We start from the raw sequence: 22,285 nt of genomic DNA on the forward strand, positions 1-22,285 counted from the left end.
AAATACGGTTAATGTATTAATTTGAGTGTTTAGCTGGACGGAAAAACCCCAGTTACTGGCGAGAAAAACCTTGCTATCTACGCCTGAGACCGACTAACTCAGCCACGGAGTGAAAAAAGCCCATTAAAGTTCCTCGCGTCATTGACGGGATTCGAACCCAGGCCTTTTCCACCCGGTGTGGGGAGGACGGCGACGATACCAATGTGCTACCCGCGCAGACAACACCTGTAGGACAGTCAGAGATTTCTTCGACCAACAGTATTTATTATTATTATTATTATTAATATCCATATGATGCAAGGAAGCCTGAGGCTTATGCTGCACCAGGAAAAAAAAAAAAAAAAAAACAGTTCCCGAGGAATGGTGATATCCAGCTCAGGACCCTGGGTGTGCCAAGCCCATACTCACCAGATGTGAGCCCCCAGGGTTATACCAGGCATTACAACCACTCTGTGTACTTGGCAGCAGTACCCATCACGGAGCGGAATCCTCCAATCAGGGAGAAATAATATAAAAGCAACAATAATAATAATAACGGACAAGGCAATCCCACACAACAGACCTGACTGACATAATCCTTGTCGACAAGAAGGAAAAGTCTCCCTATCTGATTGACATAGCGGTGCCCAATATTGGCAACCTCCGTAAAACCCAGGAGAAAAAAGATCCGAAAGGATCTTCGGCACCACTTTATGGTGCCAAAGATCCTACATAACGGTCTAACAGCAATATGTCTCCCAGAGAACACCTACAAAGAATTCCAGAATGTGGCAATCCTGAACTCCTGTAGGATGGTCAGAGAGTTCCTCGAACAACAGCAACACCAGACGTAACAACCACCGTGTACACTTTGTACTAAACCTGTCATCACCGGCTGGAAACCCCCATCAGGGTGAAATAATATAACAACAAAAACAATAATATTAACAATATTACAACACTATAATTATACTGTTTAGCGCTGAAACGTTATCAAAATGGCGATTGGTATTCACGTATTTAGATGGCGCTTTTAAAGATTGTCTTGTTTTGGAGGTCAGGTGTAAGCCTTTGGTTGAGTTTGACCGTGTTGGGTACCTAAGTTGGTTTAAAAGCAATGAAAATGTTGTCGCTTGTTAATCGAGCTGCACCATTTGTTCCACAATGGTATGTAAATAGTTCTTGTTCTGAATTTCGGTATAGCTGGTTATGACTGGCAGAATGAACCTAATTTAAATCTATGTACTGTCTGTTATGTGTGGGTATGCCCACTAATTACTACTTGATCCAACTTTTATGTTGATCATAACGGTATTTTATGAACACTGAGTTGACTGGTTTTCGGCACGAATATTTATAGGTATGTACAAACTTTCACAAGTCACCCGCAACCCCGACTTACCTGTATTCCTACTAAATCTAATTACACTAATGATTATACCATGTGCAATAAGAATCTTAACATTATTTTAGCGCGTGTACAGGTACGGGTCGGTTGGGCCTTGAAATAAAGTTGCTATAGTGAATTTTTCAATAAACAGAATCTTATTCTGTTATACTGCACTTTCTCTAATTTTTCACTCATTAGAACCCTTTGATATCATGCAATTTTCTGAAAAATATTTGATGGCGACAATGAATAGAATTGTAGAATGCCACTAATGTCAAGATGGTGCTCTTATTTATCCATGTACACAACCAGAGGGGCATGAGGGTGAGATGAATTATTGTTGATGGATGGAGTGTTTTGTACATTGATTCCAAGAAAGATGGGTATTTTTGTTTGAATGACATCTAGTAGCTTCTACGGAAACAGTTAAAGGAGTGAAATGGGAGTGGGTTTTTTTTTGGCTGATGCCACATAAGCTTTCTTCTTGGATCATATGCCTCTACTAATGCTAACGCTAAAAGGTTTAGGCCCAAATGGATGTCAGATGAACTAATTAGACATGTGGCAGAGAAGAAAAATGCATGGGATACATATAAATTAATGGGTGAAGTGGAAACCTATGATATAAGCCAAAGGAGATTAGGCAGGCAAAGGCAGATTATGAGAAATCTTGGGCAAAGGATGCAAAGAAAAACAGCAAAGAGTTCATTACCTATGTAAACTCTAGAAGGAAAGGGATGAATCAGATTGGTGCACCAGATATTGATGGATCAACTGTTGATGATCCTGCTCAGTTGGCTACCAAACCAAATGAGAATTTTACATCTACATTCACACATGAGGAGTTATTCAGGGAGGGGAATGCCAGAGGATTTTGTAATAACTAAGAGGAAAGTGGAGGAGAAATTGTTGAAGATAAACATAAAAAAGGCACCCGGGGTGGATGGGATCTTTCCGGTTATATTAAAGGAGGCAGCAAAGGAAGTAAGCAAACCCTTAGCCATAATTATGAGAGCTTTCTTGGATTCAGGGAAGGTACCCATGGACTGGAGATGTGCAAATGTGACCCCAATTCACAAAAGAGGATCAAAGGGCAGCACAAGTAATTATAGACCTGTTAGTTTAATATCTGTTCCAGGGAAATTAATGGAGACACTGGTTAAAGAAGCACTGCAGGATCATCTAGACAAGACTTCAGTCATAGCTCAGACACAGCATGGTTTTGTTAAGGGAAAGTCTTGTCTGACCAATTTGATTGGATACTATGATGTGGTCACAAAGGAACTGGATGCAGGGAATAACTTTGATATCATATATTTGGATCTTAGAAAGGCTTTTGATACTGTTGCGCATGGAAGACTGCTGCACAAATTGGAGCAGTGTGATATTTGGAGGCAAATTGCTGCTATGGATAAAGGGGTGGTTGAGGGGGAGATGACAGAGAGTGGTAATCAATGGACACTGCTCTTCGTGGATTAATGTTATTAGTGGAGTCCCTCAGGGTTCAGTGTTGGTTCCATTGTTGATTTCTGTATTTATAAATGATATTGATGAGGGTATATCAGACTTAATGTCCAAGTTTGCAGACGATATGAAGGTTGGCAGGTTTGTTAAGGACACTAATGACAGTACGCTGCTGCAACACGATCTAGAAAAATTGAGGAGATGGGCTTGAGAGGTGGCAAATGAAGTTTAACATCGACAAATATAAAGTACTACATATGGAAAGCCATAACACCCAGAGTAACGTATCAACTGTGGTATAACACTGACAGTGGTAGAGAATGAAAAGGAATGGGTAATTGTGCAGGCAGAATGAAGTTTTCTGAGCTGTGCAGACGGTCTGCCAGAGTAGCTCATGGTGTCTTGTCAATGATATACAGGAACTTTTCTAGCAGGGATAAGGAGGTGATTATTCCCTTGTATAAGGCAATGGTCAGGCCACACCTTGAGTACTGTATACAGGTCTGAAGACCTCATTTTATGAAGGATGTAGAGTTGTTGGAACGAGAACAGCAACAAGATTGGTGAATGGAACAAAAGGTTGCTCTTACGAAGAAAGGCTTTAGTTTTGCAAATTACAGTGTCTGGAGACTAGGCATTTGCAAGGTGATCTGATCGAGGTGTATAAAGCCTTGAATGGTTTGAGCATGCTCAGTGTTGATGGGATTCTTCCTCTTGCTGAGAATAATCACCTGAGAGGGCATAAATTCAAATTGAGGAAAGACAGTTGTAGGATAGATCTGCGGAAGTTTGCCTTTAGCCAGCAGGTAGTTGATTGGTGGAACAGACTTCTATCTTTTGTTGTGGAAGTTGATAGCCCAAATAAATTTAAGGCTGAGCTGGACAGCTATTTGGAACGAACGGAGGGGTGAAATGGGAGCAGGGTTTTTTTTTGGCTGATGCTGAATAAGCTTGCTTTCTTGCATCGTATGCCTCTACTAATGCTAATGCTAACCTCTAATCATTCATAAAACAAAAAAAGAAAAGATTGCATAATTTTTTCCATTCATTCCCAAATTAAAAAAAAAAAAAAAAATTAGAATGAAAATTTATCACCTTATCAGTCATCTCTCAGATGCCATGCGATTGAAGAAGAGAAATTTAGTTTTTTTTTTTTTTTTTTGACGATCCTCTTGTTTTTAATTGGAGTTGAGTTACACTTACCCCATTAACTTCAACATGTCAATGTTACCATACAAAATCAGTATTCCTTTTACTGCATACTAATAAATTTGCTATTTGCTTCACTAATAACCAGCACTATCCGCTGTTATTTACACTTCAGTCACTTTTTTTTTTTTTTTTTTATGGTAGCTTTTAAAATTTAAGTAAACATTTTAATACTTCTATCTATAGTCACATTTGTCTTTAAGATTCCATGCAAAAAACAGTGATATTTTTCTTCATAAGATGCTTACAGAAATATTTTAATGTGCTTTTGCACCCAGCAGTAGTTTAATTATATAGATAGAGCAATAGTCTTAATTCTCACAACAGAAAAGCTTGCCTTTACAATGAATTGCCCCACTATTGCACTACTTTCAAACAGATAGCTCACAAATAGCATAATCGGAAAATTTTTTTTAAAAGATCGAACATAACCTCTTTCAGGACTGATTAGCACTTCATCGGGTAGTAGGTGATCTCTAGTGATAACGTCTAGATAAAACAATTTTAAAGAAGTTGTTTGATGTGAGCTATCATGCAGTATATGAAATCAGTTTTCATAGTTGTAATTATAGCTAAAACTATCTGTTGAAAATAGTGCAGCGCTCGTCACAAAGTCAAGTTTGTTCTACTGTGAGAAAGACCATTGTATAATGCATCTTAATGCTGCCTGCAGAAACCAATGAAAGGACAAGATGGTTATTACACATTTTGAGATGTGAATAAGCTCAGTTGTTTATGCCTAATATTTATTGAAATGCACTGCTGTAAACCTACCTGATCACTAGGTGGACCTTGTTAAAATTTTTAAATCTGGCAACCTGACAGTGCCAGATTTTAAACAGCTTACTGTATTTTGATGTAGTTTTTAATATTAATATTTGTTAATGCTAAAAATAAATGAGTATACCGAAAATGAATTGTATCAATGCAAAATGGCCATACCCACTTTAAAATGAGACTGGTGAAATAGTTGAAATCAATAGTTTTTACTTTGAAAAAATGTACTTTGGAGTAATTGATGTAAATGGTACCTGAAGGCATGGATATGTGAAACTGGACGCTATATGGTTTTTATTAAGTCACTTAGAAGCCTTGTTAAAGACCCTTCCCAGTGCTGTAAAAATAGCCCCCTCCTACCCAAAAAAAAGTAAATCTTCTGGTCCTGTGGTAACAGATATAAGGGATGCAGAACTGCAATTTGGGGAGTACAACGTCTAGAGAAAGGATAGACAGGATAGGAAGGGGGGAGGGATTATGCTATTAGTTAAGAAACACATAAAAACCAAGGAAGTGAAGCCAGTCGACATCGCTGGACAGTGCAGTGTTGATTCAGTTTGGTGTGACATAAGCATTGGGAGATCAAAATTGAGAGTAGGAGTGTGCTATAGGCCTAATGACTCTGATGAGTATAATAAGGAACTGTACAGGGAAATAGAGTGGGCCAGTAAATCAGAGAGTCTTATAATGGGAGATTTTAATTTCCCAGATATTGACTGGAATTTGGGGGCTGGTTACTCACACACTAGCAGGGCTTTTGTGGATTTATTGGATGATTGTTTTCTACATCAGCATGTTCGGGAGGCAACTAGAGGGAGTAATACTCATGATTTGATTATCAGCAGTGATTCTTCATGCATTAAGAATCTGCAGATAAATGAACCACTAGGTGGCAGTGATCACAGTGTGCTGAAGTGGGATTTACTGAAAGAGGTAACTACCATTAGGGGTAAAGGGAAGGGTTATTGCTTCCGTAAAGGCGACTACGATGGACTGAGACAGTATTTAAATTCTATACAGTGGGACCAACTGATGATGTTACCAACAGCAAATTCAAAATGGGAAGCATTCAAAGAACTTATCTTGGAAGCTACTAGGCTTTACATACCAACTAAGAAATATTGTTCAAGGTTTAGGCCAAAATGAATGTCAGATGAAGTAATGAGGCATATGGCAGAGAAGAAAATGCATGGGATACTTACAAATTAACACATGACACAGAAGCCTATGATAGATACAAGTTGATATGCAACCAAGTTACAAAGGAGGTTAGGCAGGCGAAGGCAGATTACGAGAAATCCTTGGCAAGGGATGCAAAGAAAAACAGCAAAGAGTTCTTTACTTATGTAAACTCTAGAAGGAAGGGGATGAATCAGATTGGTCCACTTGATATTGATGGGTCAACTGTTGATGATCCTGCTCAGGTAGCTAACAAACTAAATGAATATTTTGCATCGACATTCACGCATGAGGAGTTATTCGGCAAGGGGAATGCCAGAGGTGTATTCAACTCTAGCAGTAAGCTACAGAATCTTGAAATAACTGGGAGTAAAGTGGAGGAGAAACTGTTGAAGATAAACACAAGAAAGGCAAACGGGGTGGATGGGATCTATCCAGTTATATTAAAGGAGGCAGCAAAGGAAGTAAGCAAACCCTTAGCCATAATTATGAGAGCTTCCTTGGACTCAGGGGAGGTACCCATAGACTGGAAATGTGCAAATGTGACCCCAATTCACAAAGGAGGATCAAAGGCTGACACAAGTAATTATAGACCTGTGAGCTTAACTTCTGTTCCAGGAAAATTAATGGAGGCACTGGTTAAAGAAGCACTGCAGGATCATTTAGACAAGACTTCAGTTATAGCTCAGACACAGCATGGTTTTGTTAAGGGGAAGTCTTGCCTGACCAACTTGATTGGATACTATGATGCAGTCACAAAAGAATTGGATGCAGGGAATAACTTTGATATTATATACTTGGATCTTAGAAAGGCTTTTGATACTGTTGCACATGGAAGACTGCTACACAAATTGGAGCAGTGTGACATTGGAGGCAAATTGCTGCTATGGATAAAGGGGTGGTTGAGGGGGAGAAGACAGAGAGTGGTAATCAATGGACACTGCTGATCGTGGACTAATGTTATTAGTGGAGTCCCTCAGGGCTCAGTGTTGGGTGCATTATTGTTTTCTGTATTTATAAATGATATTGATGATGGTATATCAAGCTTAATGTCCAAATTTGCAGATGATACAAAGGTTGGCAGGGTTGTCAAGGACACTACTGACACTATGCTGCTGCAACAGGATCTGGAAAGGTTGAGCATATGGGCTGAGAGGTGGCAAATGAAGTTTAACATTGACAAATGTAAAGTACTACACATGGGAAACAGCAACCCCAGAGCAACGTATCAACTCTGTGGTACTACACTGACAGTGGTAGAGAATGAAAGGGACTTGGGGGTGATTGTGCAGGCAGATATGAAGTTCTCTGAGCAGTGCAGACGGGCTGCAAGAGTAGCTCATGGAGTATTGTCAATGATATACAGGAATTTTTCCAGCAGGGATAAGGAGTTGATTATTCCATTGTATAAGGCAATAGTCAGGCCACATCTAGAGTACTGTATACAGGTCTGGAGGCCTCATTTCAAGAAGGATGTAGAGCTGCTGGAACGAGTACAGAGAAGGGCAACAAGATTAGTGAATGGAACAAAGGGGTGCTCTTACGAAGAAAGGCTTAAGTTTTGCAAATTACAGTGTCTGGAGACTAGGCACCAGCGAGGTGATCTGATAGAGGTGTATAAAGCCTTGAATGGTTTAAGCATGCTCAATGCTGATGGGATTCTTCCTCTAGCTCAGAAAAATCACCTGAGAGGGCATAAATTCAAATTGAGGAAAGACAGATGTAGGATAGACGTGCGGAAATTTGCCTTTAGCCAGCGGGTGGTTGGTTGGTGGAACAGACTGCCATCCCTTGTGGTGGAGGTTGATAGCCTAAATAAGTTTAAGGCTCAGCTGGACAGGTATTTTGAACGAACAGAGGGGTGAAGTGGAAGTGGGTTTTTTTTTTTTTTTTTTTTGGCTGATGCTGCATAAGCTTGCTTTCTTGCATCAAATGCCTCTGCTAATGCTAATGCTAAAAACTTTAAATGGGTATTAGTATTGGCCGTATAGTGCAAGGAAGCTACAGGTTTTGTTTCACTGGCCAAAAAAAAAAAAAGTATATAAATAGAAAATAACCTGTTTCCTTTCTCACATAGCTGGCCTCTGAATTTCCCCAAGCTGTCAGTCAGCCTTAATTACCCATCAAGGTAACTTATTCTTGTAATTAACACCTTGCAGTCTAAAAGAAAACTCTTCCTGAAATCCAAAGATCTCTCCATGTGGTTGCCTATCTTTGAACTTTTTCAAGAAGCTCTGCTTTTTTTGGTGTAGTCTCCATACTTGGACACAGTATTATTCCTTTTGTGATCTTATAGTTGTGTGTGGTCTTATACTTTATATAGTGGGATTATGTCTTTCTCTTTCTCAGCAAGTTTTCAATAAGTCATCAGTAGGATACCATGGGCCTTCCTTGCCACCTGACTAACCTACCCAAAGAACTTAGTATCCAAATGTATCATAATTCCCAAATCCCTTTCTTCTTCCACTATTTATAATTCATTCCCACCAAGTGTATATTTATTTTGTGATTATTATTCTTCAATGGTAAGACTTTGCAATGAACACCGTCATCACACCTTCATCATTGTCATTTATGAAAATCAGAAACAATGTTGGTCCCAGAAGTGATCCTTGGGGCAACCCACCTCTTATGTTAGGCCATTCTGAAGTGTAACCATTAATCATAACCCCCTCTTACCTCCTGCTCGACAACCATTCTGCCGTCCTCAAAACCTTGCTTGATTCCATCATGTTCCAGATCGACTGAGTCAAATGCTTTGCTAAAATCCAAAGAGGAATTTTGAGCTACTGAAATGGATTAGTTTTTGAAAAATTTTGCTGTTTAATTGATATAAATTTTCATATTACATCATATTATATAAGTAGTTTTATAGTTCTAGTCATGTTCATTAGTTTATTTTTAAACTTAGCTAGAGATTTTGTAAGTTACTACTTAATATACATAGAACTTTTGTATTGGTGACTTGGAGCGAATATCATATGTTGTGATTTTGTCCTGTAGTGGGTGATAGGGAAGTTCTAGAGTCTAATTAGGGTAAATATGTATCTCAAATCAGGTTAGTGTAACAGATAATTTTATTAGCTATTATAATGAACTTATAACTTTAAAAAAACTTAACAGTATAGCATAAATTCCATATCTTAATATATATTTAATAACATAAAAGTCGTAACAGTAATACGTGTTATTACTGTATAACTGATGCATAGTGTTATTGCATTTAAATATATTAGGATTAGTAGACATGTGATGCAAGAAAGTAAACTTATACGGCATCAGCCAAAAAAAAAAACAAAAAAAACCTTCAAATGTTTGTCTAGTTCTAACTTGAATTTATTTAAGCTGTTGTCAACTTCCATAAAGGGGTGATTCCATGTCAAGTGGCCTAATTTTGAAGATGGTCCCTGCTCGACCATCTTCAATTTTGTTGAAAATTGGTGTACATGTTAAAACAAGTTTCCAAAGAAGCTATGCAAAAATTCATTTCAAAATATAGTATGCTTGAGGCACCAGAACCTTTTTTTGTGGAGGTCATTTGTGTTATGCAGAGCAAATCACAAAAAATTTTCAAAGTTAAGTGTTACTGTTGCACAACATTGAGGGGTAGCACTCTGAAACTTGGTATACCTAGTTATCTTTTGGCAGAGAATGCAAAACTTTTGGAGTCTAGGCTCAGAAAACTGGCACCAAAGCTGGCTCTAAAACTGGCACCAAAAATTTGTTGCGAAAAATTTAAGCAACACTTTTGAAAGTCATAAATTTGAAATAAAAGCCTTTGCTACCTTCTTCTTTGGGTATTTAACATCTGCATGAATTCAGCCTAACTAAATATGAGCTCTTATACTTGTTTGCTGACTGAGGTATTTTCCTTCAAAGATAGACTGAAAATCTGAAAGTCAAAATTTGACCTATCTTTAGGGGCAAATATCTTAATGTGAGACAATTCAATTCTCTCGTTTTTGCCACCATTGGAAAGATCAGGTTTTAAGCAACAAGAAGTATGGTTTCTTTCAGTTTTGTGTCTTGCTACTTAAGGCCTAAAAAGTGGCCTTAGACATTTTATATTTTCCAAATAATATTTGCATACTTATTTGATGGTGAAGTTTCACATCTCAATAAGGACAGAACTACTGCATTTACAAGAGTGAAAATTTCTGCAATTACTCTGCCCTTTGGTTTAAGGAGAAAGGATATATTGCCAATGCATAAAAGATCTGTATTTTTTTACAATGGGGGTGCATATGGCAAGAAAACGAATTGCATCGGGTTCTTTAGTGCACCAAGCCCGAAAAGTGGTCTTTATTCAGGATTCAAAGCATAAAGATGATGTTCTATTGGTTTCTAAGCTTGAAAGAAGTTATAACAGCAACAAAATTTATTTAAAACAATACAATTTGAAATAAGCAAGTGAGTGTGAAGGTATTGAATCACTGCTTCGTAATGGACTGGAATTTTTCATTGATGGTTGATATTACTACTTCAGGCAAGCTATGTTGTCGTCCCATTCCATCACTTTTTTGCCTTAGTTGCTCAGAAAGCTTTTTTCCAGGTATGGCCATGATTCCTTCTTCTGCTTTAAGTTTTCTAGCTTTCTTGACCATTCTTTCTGATTCACTAAACTCTTCCATTATTTTATTTATGGACCAACTAACTGGAGCTAGTGTTAATATTTGAAGTATTTCTGAATGACTTGATACCATCAGCTTGTCTTTCAATTCTTTCAGCAGCTCATTGTAATCTAAGCAATTTCCACACTGATGACTTGCACTTGGCTCCATGATGTCATTTGGATCCAAGCCACCAATAGATGCAATTTTACTGGCAATTACATCTTGTACTTGACTTGCCTTCCTTTTGGTGGGCGCCTCTGTAGTCAGGTGGGAAGGAGCAGCAGTGCGGAAAGGTCAGTGAATGACCACCGCATATCCCTGGAGCAATATGGCCTTAGTTGCTAATGCTCCTAAAAACCAAATAACAAAGTCTTCATTTTGGCATAACCTTGTGAGTCTCTCTTAGCCATTTGCTGAAATTTTAGAGGAGAAATACCAATTGGCATCAAACTTGTGTTCAAGCTTTCAGTCACATGCATTTTGTCATCATGGTCTGATCCAGGTGAAGTTCTGGATCTGATCCAGATTGATGTTCCTATTGCTGCTTTTCAGCTGTTACTCTTTTTGGCATGATGGGCACAGCTTCTGGCCTAGTTTTATGTCTACGTTTGTTAGGTCTTTCAGATAGTCTGCCATTGACAGATCAAGTGGTTGTAAACTTTTTTTCACCATATGAGTTTTCTTCTGGAAAGGATTGCAACATGAATGCTGCAAAAATTCAAATTTTGTCAAAAGCAAAGCTTTATGATGTAGACAAATTGTGTTATCTTCACCCAGTTTTAATCTACAATGTCAACTTATCAGCTTTCGTTCTTCAAATTCTTTAAATAATTTTAACCCAGTTTTGCATGTATAGGATATAACACATGACATTTAGAATTATCCATATGACTGATGGTGCACGAGTCCATCTTATCTCCAGCAAAATCTTCTGATTCCATGGCTTTCATGTTGACTAATAAGTGGACGTTTCTGCAAGTAATGAGAACTTAATTAACTTTATTACAGTCAAACAATAAAAAATAGAGGAACAAAATAAACAAACTATTCATCATGAAGATAAAACACATTAATATCAGCAGGGTTTATACTTTTTTATATGATTCTAAAATATTTCGGAGTTCTAGAATGTTCATCAGTTTTTTTTTTGGAATTCGAGAATATTCTAGAATGTTCTGGAATTGTAGAATATTCTATAATTCTTGAGTATTCTTCCAGAATTCTAGAATATAATCTATTTCCAGATTATTCTAAACATTAGACAGGATTAAGGAAGTGTTCTGCAACAAAAAAGATCTCACAAAATAACAATACGGCACATAAAACTACTTGATGCTTAGGCTTAATTTTAAGGCCTTAAGTTCAAAGACACAAAACTGAAAAACCATGATTCTTGTTGCTTAAAACCTGTTCTTTCCAATGGTAGCAAAAACGAGAGAATTGAAGGTGTCCCACATTAAGATATTTATTTGCCCCTTAAGATAGGTCAAATTTGACTTTCAGATTTTGAGTCAATCTTTGAAGGAAAATATCTCAGCCAGAAAAGCTGATATTTAGTTAGGCTGAATTCGTGCAGTTGGCAAGTGGAATGTCCAAAGAAGAAGGTAGCAAAGGTTTTTATTTCAAAGTTATGACTTTTAAAATCTTGCTTAAATTTGTTGTGACAAATTTTTGGTGCTAGTTTTAGACCACATTGTAAAAAATGTGAAGGTTTTTGAGTCTGGACACCAAAAGTTTTGCATTCTCTGCCAAAAGTTAACTAGGTATACCAATTTCAGAGCACTACCTCTCACCGTTGTGTAACAGTAACACTTAACTTTGAAAATTTTTTGTGATTTATTCTGCATAACACAAGTGACCTCCACAAAAAAGGTGCTAGTGCCTCAAGCATACTATATTTTGAACTGAAATTTTGCACAGCTTAATTTGAAACCTGTTTAAACATCCACACCAAGTTTTAACAAAATTGAAGATGGTCGAGCAGGGATCCCTAAGCCACTTGACGTGGAATGACCGAAAGACAGATGGAAGTTTTTTCCAGCAATCAACTACCCACTGGCTGTAGGCAAATTTTCACACATCTGTACTAAAACTGTCGTTCCTCAATTTGAATTTGTCCCCTCAGGCCGATTAATCTGGGCAAGAGGAAGAATCCCCATCAGCAACAAGCTTACTCAAACTATTCAAGGCCATATGCACCTCAATTGAGAACCGGATTAAGCATGATATAGGCCCCCAGCCATATTTAAATTTGAGGCCCCTTTAAAAAAAAAATATATATATATATATACAGGGTTTCTCAAAAAATACACGGCATAACTTCAGGAATGAGTTCCTCATGTGTAGACAATAAAAATATTTTATATCAACATAGTTCCAGAAATGCTTGGTTTCTGAGTTTTGAAGGTCTGTCTATGACACTTAACTGCTCACATCACATTATAGTAATTGTTCAAAATGTCCACTTTCTGCCTGAATACAGGCCTCACATCGACATCTCATGGATTTGCGAAGACGATGCCAAATTCCTGGCATTTTTTTTATTGCCTCACAACCTGCCACAATTCGATGGCGGAGAGTTTCCACATCAGCTACCAGAGTCGCATACGCCAATGACTTTAAATGGCCCCACAAGAAGGAATCTAGTGGGTTTAAATCAGTTGAGCGTGGAGACCAGGCAGTTGGTCCACCTCTACCTATCCACTGACCAGGAAATCTTTGGTTCAGGTAATTGCAGGCTAGGTGGCTGAAATGTGCTTGTTGACGAATGATCAGTAGCGTGTCATCCAAGAAATCAGGCGTGTTGTTTTCCAGAAAGTTTCTGTACGCCTGCCCTGCGAGTTTGTTTGGAAGTACATGGGGCCCAAATAACTTATCACCAAAAACACCTGCCCAGATGTTGAGGCTAAACTAGCTTTTGGTGATGTGATGGAAGAATTGCATGTGGGTTTTCCTCAGCCCATACATGCTGATTGTGAAAGTTTTGGATTCCGTCTCGTGTGAACTGTGCTTCATCTGTGAATATCACTAAGGCAAGAAAGTGAGGAGTTGTGCCATACTTCTGCAAGAACCACTGCCAGAACATTACTCATGCAGGGTAATCTGCTAGTGACAAGGCCTGTACCCATTGAAGGTAAGGATGCAGTTGTTTTTGCAATACTCCAAATAGTTGAACGTTGAACAGCCAGTTGAATTGCTATTCTGCGTGTGCTGATTCCAGGAGTGGCATGCACAACATACAAAATCTCCTCCTCTACTTCAGGAGTTGTAGATCTTGGTCATCCTCTGTCGGCAGCACGAGGTGTAAAGGTCCCATGTTCATAAAGTCGGCGATGGATACCTTCAAACATTTTCCTGTCTGGACATCTTTGTTCTGGGAACCTGTCGTGGTACAAACGACGAGCCTCCAGAGCATTGCAGTCTTCCAAACCATACATAATAACTCGGGAACCAAGCATTTCCGGAACTATGTTGATATAAAATATTTTTATTGTCTACATACGAGAAACTCATTCCTGAAGTTATGGCATGTATTTTTGAGACACCCTGTGTGTGTGTGTGTGTGTGTGTGTGTGTGTGTGTGTGTGTGTGTGTGTGTGTGTGTGTGTGTGTGTGTGTGTGTGTGTGTGTGTGTGTGTATAGAATATTAAGGATAATAGAAAATTATTAGAAAAAGTAAATCAATCCAATAATAATACCATCAGGGACCTAAGAAAATGCAAAAAAAAAAAAAAAAAAAAAAATTATTATCGCTTTTTACCAACAATCTAGATGACTTCAACTGGGGCCAACCACCCAGACTGATAATAAAAAGCAATAATAATTTTTTTTTTTTTTTTTTTGCATTTTCTTAAGTCCCTGATGGTATTATTATTATTGGATTGATTTACTTTTTCTAATAATTTTCTATTATCCTTAATATTCTATAGACATTATGGATGTATTGCATGATTGCTTGCAACTGCATTGACCCATAAATATTAGTTACAGTTACTGTCATTTTAACTTTCTTTCCTTTTTTATCACTAATATAATTATATATATATATATATATATATATATATATATATATATATATATATTGTGCATACATACAAATACAGTACAACATAGGTTTTTATACTTATATTGCGAATAATTAATTCCTTGATAAAAATGTAAAATAAGAGATCGAAAAAGTTTTATGGTTTTTGACTTGAAAAATAAAGTAATAATAAAAATAATTTTAATAGAAACTTTTAATTTATTTATTGTACAATAAAATTGTATAAAAGAATAAAACTTGGCTAAGGTAAAGAAAGCCCACACGAGAAGCATGCAAAAGTTTGATGAAATTTACCGTTAAAGTACTTTACCGTAACGGCATTTGTATTGTTGCTTGCTCGGTAAACAGACATTGGGTGTTATCGGTCTGGAGTAGAAGTTGAATCCCATGGGAGCTTGAAACCCTCCTGAAGTGGAGGGGGTAACCTGACCTTTTTTCTTTAGAATCACTTATTCAATTAACTAATTGAATCACGAACAGAGTCATATTGGAAGTTCTGGTGTCATAAAAAATGTTCGTAACATAGTTTCACCGGTAAACTTTTTCAAAGTTTGCCATGCTTCTCGTCTGGGCTTCCTTTGCCTTTTTTTTTTTTCTTAATAAGCAATTTATCGACTAGTCCACCAGTGATTCTAAAGAAAAAAGGTCAGGTTATCCCCTCCACTTTGGGAGGATTTCAATCTCCCATGGGATTCAATTTCTACTCCTGATCGATAACACCCACTGTATGTCTACAGAGCGAGCAACAATACAAATGCCGCTACAGCAAAGTACTTTTACCGTTAAATTTATCGAACTTTTGCGTGCCTCTCGTATGGGCTTTCTTTACCTTCGCCTAAAACTTTTATTGTACAAAATTCATTGTATAAAATTTAAACACTTAAGTTTAAGTGTGCTTTTATATTACATGTTTTCTTGGTTTATTATTATTATTAGAAATTTTTATCACTTCTTTAGAAAATATTTACACTGAAAATGAGGCCCCCAGCCATAGCTGGTTTGGTCATAGCTTTAACGTGGCCCTGCTCAATCGGATCACCTTGCAGGTGCTTAATCTCCAGACACTGCAATTTGCAGAACTTAAGTCTTCCTCGGTAAGAGCAACTGTTTGTTTCATTCACCAACATTGATGCACTTCTCTGTACTCATTCCAGCAGCTCTTCATCCTTCCTAAAATGAGGCCTCCAGACCTGTATGCATTACTCAAGGTGTGACCTGACCATTACCTTATACAAGGGGATAATCACCTGTTATCCCTGCTAGCAGAGTTCCTGTATATCATTAACAAGACACTATGAGATATTCTTGCAGACTCTCTGCACTGCTCAGAAAACTTCATATCTGATTTCACAATTACCCCAGGTCTTTTTCATTCATTGTCCACCACCCTGAGTGTAGTACTGCACAGTTGATATGTTACTCTGGGGTTATTGCTACTCATATACAGTACTTTAGATATGTCAATGTTGATATGTTACTCTGGGGTTATTGCTACTCATATACAGTACTTTAGATATGTCAATGTTAAACTTCAGTTGGTCTTGGCGCATTATAGCCTTAGTAGCTAATGTGCCAATAAAAACTAAACCAACCAACCGTTAAACTTCAGTTGCCATCTCTCAGCCCATCTGCTCAACTTTTATAGATCCTGTTGCAGTAGCATACTGCCATTAGTGTCATTAACACCCCTGCCAACCTTAGTAACGTCTGCAAACTCGGACATTAAGCCTGATATACCTTCATCAATATCATTAATAAATACAGAAAACAACAATGGACCCAACACCAAACCCTATTACAGAAAATAGTTACAAGAACTAAAATGTCTTGGAGTGATCTTTGATTTTAAATTCTTTTTATCCCCATTTGACCTATTTGGCGAAGAAAGTGAGAAATTTTGTAAAGTGAGAAAGCGGGTATGATTGCCAGATCAGAAAAGAAAGACCCTGGCAATCATATACCGTGCAGTGTTTCTACCACCTATGGAGCCAGTTTGGTTCACCCGCTCGGTCATAGTAAGAAACAGAAATAAATAAGTAAGAAACAGAAATAAATTAGAATTGATACAAAGTATAATACTTCTCACCATTACCAGAGCAAGTCGCACAGTGAGCAGACCTGCGCTACAGTTGCTTGCCGGAGCTCTCTCACTTTACCTGGAAGTAGCCAAAAGTGGCTTGTATTATAGACTTAAAAAGGGCATACCCACAGATTTTCTGGGAATAGCTCTTGACACATCCAACACCATCAAGGCTGAGAGAAAAAGAATAGCCACAAAGCTCCATGAGCTATGGCAAACAAAATGGGAGCAGGGAACCAGAGGTCTAGTTACCAAAAGGTTTCTGCCACGGGTGGCAATGGTCAGCCCAAAACCATCTAAGTGATATGCCCCTGGACTTTTTACAGTATTCATATTGACAGGTCATGGCTCCCTAAAGGCAAAACTAACCTCCTGACTGATGACCCAAATTGCTCCTGTGGCGAGAGTGAAAACTGGGCACACATATTCTATATGAATGTATAATTTATGACATCCCCAGAACACAGCTAATGGCACAGATTGGCCCCCTTCCAAGGGGAGAACATCTATTCATTATAGAAGAGGAAAATTATAAAGCCTTTACAACCTTCATGTAGAAAATATTTGAAATGTGCAGAACTATCCAAAGAATGGCAATTCAGCACCTCAGCAATTAAATAATCAATAGTTAAAATCGCCCACGTCTCCCACCATGCCTAGACGATGACCTAATAACTAACAGGGCAGCATTCTGCACCCTGACATGACAAAACTGGATTGACCTGGGTACTCCCTAGGACTACCCTGCCATGAGTAGGAACCTGGGGCTCCACACCAAATCAGTAACCATGTGGTGGGGGAGATGTACAGGCAGCCAGGGAAGCAGATTAGATGAAAAATATCAGTAAGCTGGTAGCAAGGGGATGCAATACAGAACGAAAGAAGAATGAAAGACAGCATGAATAGGCTGGTCGCTGAGTGAAAGAGTGAATTAGGAATTATGGTAAAAAAGAATAAATGTCAGTTTTGGTGAAAGAAAAATGGACCCAGCATCAGGGAAAGAGAGTGAATGAGTGTTATGGTGAATGGGAATGAGGGGAAGAGCAAATGTAATTGGCTGAAAGAATACAAAGTTAATAATAACTTACACTATATATATACTAACAAATATTTACTAACAACACAAACACTATCACTGCATTCTCCCCTAGCCTGCAAAAAACGTGCGGCTAGGCCTGCACCACAACTGAAGAATAATAGTAAGTTGAGGTGCCCAGAGAATGCAGTGCAGAGTCGAACAAATGAAATAAAAGCCAGAAGAATGAATGAGATTGTGTGTGAGAAAAAGAACACAAACCATAAATGTTACAGTTAAGTTCACACCAACTCTAGTTTTAATCTTTTATATTCTTTCTTATTTAGCTTAATTATTATACATTAGTATTTAAATTACATTACACACCATTGCACCTCCCCTGCTGTGGGAGAAAGAGATGAATGAGTGAGTGGTAAAAAAAAATATATATATATGTAACCTAACAAAAAATATATATTCTAAACTATAAATTAAAGTATAAAAATAGAATGCAAGTAGAGTGAAAATGCAGATTATGAAGTAAGTAAATGTCTCTCTTCCACCCCCCTTGCCTGGTGGGTTCCCCACTGCCAGCTAACATATCCCCCCCCTTGCCTGGTGGGTTCCCCACTGCCAGCTAACATATCCCCCCCCCCTTTCCTGGTGGGTTCCCCACTGCCAGCTAACATATCCCACCCCCAGAGTGAGAATGGGCATTTTGACCTTCCTACTAGATTCTACAAGGCATGGACTTGACAGCCATCACTGATGAAGACATACTGCAGTTTTTCTGCCAACACGCCATTTGGCGATCTGAACTGGGTACTCTAACCCGGTTCCCTTTAAAACCCCATCCCTGGGCAGGGGAGGGAGGAGACTGGTCTCTGTCTCCTCCTTTCCCTGCCTCCCTCATATTTCCCCTGGTGGGGCTTGTCCCCACTGACCGCTTTGGGGATGCCTACTCTATTGTCCCCATCCTTCTACCTGTTTTCTAGTCTCCCCTTCACTCTAACTAAACCAACTGAGTACACCCCTAACAATGCCACCAAATTCAAATCAGCGTAAAAAAATTCAACTGCTTTCTCGTAAACCTCCTTCGGCCTTTCCAAATTCTAGTGTTCATTCCCCTCCCCCTTATATATATATATATATATATGTCTTGCCACTGAAATCCTTGGAAATTAGGTAGTGGAGCCTGCCAGAGCACTTAAATAATCTACTGGGTGCCTGACCTGCATCCTCGTGGCAAAGTGTGGGCAACAGTGGGTCCCAATAGGAGCCCAACAGCTAAATGGTCAGAGAAACAACAACAGAACATAACACTACACAACAAGCCATTCCCTACACACTTTAAATCTCTGGCTTCCACAGAGTTCTGTGTCACTTACAAAGAATACAACATGGAGATGGAGGAAGTCCCCGGTGCTGTCAGAAAACTAAAACACTTTACACTTTACATCCATTCCCTCAATGTTTGTCCAGCTCCTCCTTGAATTTATTTAAGATATCGACTTCCACAATGACAGATGGAAGTTTGTTCCAGCAATCAACTACCCACTGGCTAAAGCAAAATTTCTGCACATCAGTTCTATAAATATATTTCCTCAACTTGAATTTATGCCCTCTCAGGTTTGTAGCAATAAGAAGGATCCCGTCAGAATTGGGCCTGCTCAACCAATTGAAGGCATTATACACCTCAGTGTGATCACCTCGCAGTTGCCTAGTCTCCAGATGCTGCAATTTGCAGAACTTTTGCATTTCTTGCAAGAAGCATTTCTTGTTAAAACTTCACTTCGTTTCCCTCACCAATCTTGTTGCCATTCTCTGTACTTTCCTCGGCCATAGGAAACCTCTCTAAAATGAGGCGTCCAGACCTGTATGCAGTACTTACGGCATGGCCCGACCATTACCTTATACAAAGGGATAACACCACTTTTCCCTACTAGAAAAATTCTTGTATATCATTGACAATACCCCATGACCTGCTCTTGCCGCCTGTCTGCACTGCTCAGAAAATTTCATATCTGACTGCACAATACCCTCAGGTCTTTATCATTTTCTACCACCATAAAGTGTAGTACCACAAAGTTTGTACTTTTCTCTGGGGTTACTTATACCCATTAACCTCAGGAGCTCGCATCTGGTGAGTATGGGCTTGGCACACCCGGGGTCCTGAGCTGGATATCATCATTCTTCTCTTCCTTGGTGATTCCCTTCTACTTCTGACCCTTGTGTCAGAAGTAGAAGGGAATCACCTTGTATTCTCTCTCTCTCTCTCACTCAGGGTTACTCAGATTTTTTTTCTTTTGGCTGGTGCAGCAAAAGCCTCAAGCTTCCTTGCACCATATGGCTAATGATAATAATAATAACATGCAGTAATGATAATAATAATAATACTGCAGTTCATACTGACTGAAGTATTATACAGTATAAACATCATTTGCCACTTCTCAGCTCATCTGCCCAACCTTTCTAGATCCTTTTGCAGTAGCACACTGCCATTACCATCATTAACAACCCTGCCGGCCTTTGTATCATCTGCATGCTTAATAACAAAGTAGTGGGAGTGCTGTGGCTCGAGGGAGAACAGAATGGGGCGATTGTCCAATGCAACCCAACCTAAAAAAATGTGCAACTTGTGAAATGTTTGCTGATCTTTTTGGAACAGGACATGAACTATCCAAGGAGAATGTCTTAGTGTGTGTGCTATATGCAGAGTGTGAACAAATTAGGCGCCAACTTATCATTCTGTTGGGCGTATATGAGAGTGAAGAGTATGATAGATGCCCTCGAAGGAATTAAAATGGGGAACCCATTGAGCTCATCTGCCCAACTCAGTGCTAGAGCTCACTCTTGTGCATCAGGCAACACAGCAGCAATCTTCTGGGCAGACAGCGCTGTTCCCACAGAAGCCAGTTATTGCTGGTGACTCTATTGTCAGAGAGACAGGAAATATATTGTGCAAAAAGGATAGGTGGAATTCTGCCCAGACATGATAGGAGGGAGTATATGATGAGAGTCGTGTCAATCAAGTCGGCCGTGGAGAGAATGTGCAAGACTCAATTATACAAGTATGGGATACATTTAAATAGAAAGGATGCAAGAATATTTTCTGGTGATATCGGGGCAGTGTTAGTTGAGTCAGAAAACTGCTAGTTTGGGGGGGATTCACAGACTAATAGATTAACAGTAGCCCCAGGCAGAGGTGAAAGTGATTCTTGCACTGCTTCTATTGGAATGAGCAGCAGCAGCCTGGAAAAAGAGGTGTTGGGGATTTCAAGGACTGCTGGGAGTCATCGCATAACAAGTAAATACATGGGTTGTGTTAGGGTAACTAAGATATACACCAATATGCTATACACCAATGCTAGGTGTATAGCATATAAATTTGATGAATTTGAGGTGCTGGTGAAGACATCAAAGGTGGATATTGTTGGGATTATCAGAGACATGGTGTCATAGAGAGATAAGGAATTCAGAATTGGAATTTGGGAAATACAATGTGTACAGAAAGGATAGACAGGATAAAAGGGGAGGAGGGGGTGATGCTTTTAGTTAAGAAACATAAAATCTAAGGAAGTGCATCCAGTTGACATTGGTGGACATTGCAGTGTGAATCATTTTGGTGTGACATAACGACTGGGAAAGGAAAGTTGAGAGTATTAACATGTTATGGGACTAATGACTGATAACTACAGTGAACAACTTTACAGAGAAATAGTGTACCAGTAAATCAGGTTGTCTTATAGTGGGGGATTTTAACTTCCCAGTTATTACTATTATTAGCAGCCATATGGTGTAAGGAAGCCTGAAGCTTTTGCTGCACCAGCCAAAAAAAAATTTCTGCGTTACACTGAGAGAGAGAGAGAGAGAGAGAGAGAATGAGAACACAAGTTAGAAGTAGAAGGAAATCACCAAGAAAGAGAAGAATGATGATATCCAGCTCAGGACCCTAGGTGTGCTAAGCCCATACTCACCAGATGTGAGCCCCTGGGGTTAAAAAACTTACCATGAAACAAATCAAACCCAGATATCCTAGCCACTAGACCACATGGGACCATAGACTGGAACTTATGGGTTGGTTACTCACGAACTAGCAAGACTTTTGTGGATTTATTGGATGATTGTTTTCTACAGCAGCATGTTCGAGAGACAACCAGAGGGAGTAATACTCTTGATCAGCAGTGATTATTCATGCATTAAAAATCTACAGATAGAGGAACCATAGGTGGCAGTGATTACAGTCTACTGCTGTGGAATTTACTCAAAGATGTAACTACCATCAGGGCTAAAGGGAAGGATTTTTTGCTTTCATAAAGGTGACTACAGTGGTCTTAGAGATTTTTTAAATTCTATCCAGTGGGACCGACTGATGATGTTACAAACTGCAAATTCTAAATGGGAAGCATTCAAGAAGTAATCTAGGAAGGTAGTAGGCTTTTCATACCAACTAAGAAATACTCTTCAAGGTTTAGGCTTAAATAGAAGTCAGATGAACTAATGAGACACATTGCAGAGAAGAAAAATTTAGGGT

The 22,285-nt window shown here is 38.7% G+C and overlaps 1 protein-coding gene across 1 annotated transcript in view; it reads left to right on the forward strand.

The window, feature by feature from the left end:
• Window positions 1-991: 991 nt before the first annotated feature.
• Window positions 992-22,285, forward strand: part of ATPsyngamma (ATP synthase, gamma subunit) — an 87,769-nt gene continuing 66,475 nt past the window's right edge. The window contains exon 1 of the mRNA XM_090388000.1: window positions 992-1,146. Within this exon, the coding sequence (XP_090244126.1) occupies window positions 1,097-1,146 (50 nt within the window). The 5' untranslated portion in view covers window positions 992-1,096. The remainder of the gene's footprint in view (window positions 1,147-22,285) is intronic.

Source organism: Mastigoproctus giganteus, chromosome 13 (genome assembly GCF_048544385.1).
Source record: "Mastigoproctus giganteus isolate SK-2022 chromosome 13, ASM4854438v1, whole genome shotgun sequence".
Classification (NCBI taxonomy): Eukaryota; Metazoa; Arthropoda; class Arachnida; order Uropygi; family Thelyphonidae; genus Mastigoproctus; species Mastigoproctus giganteus.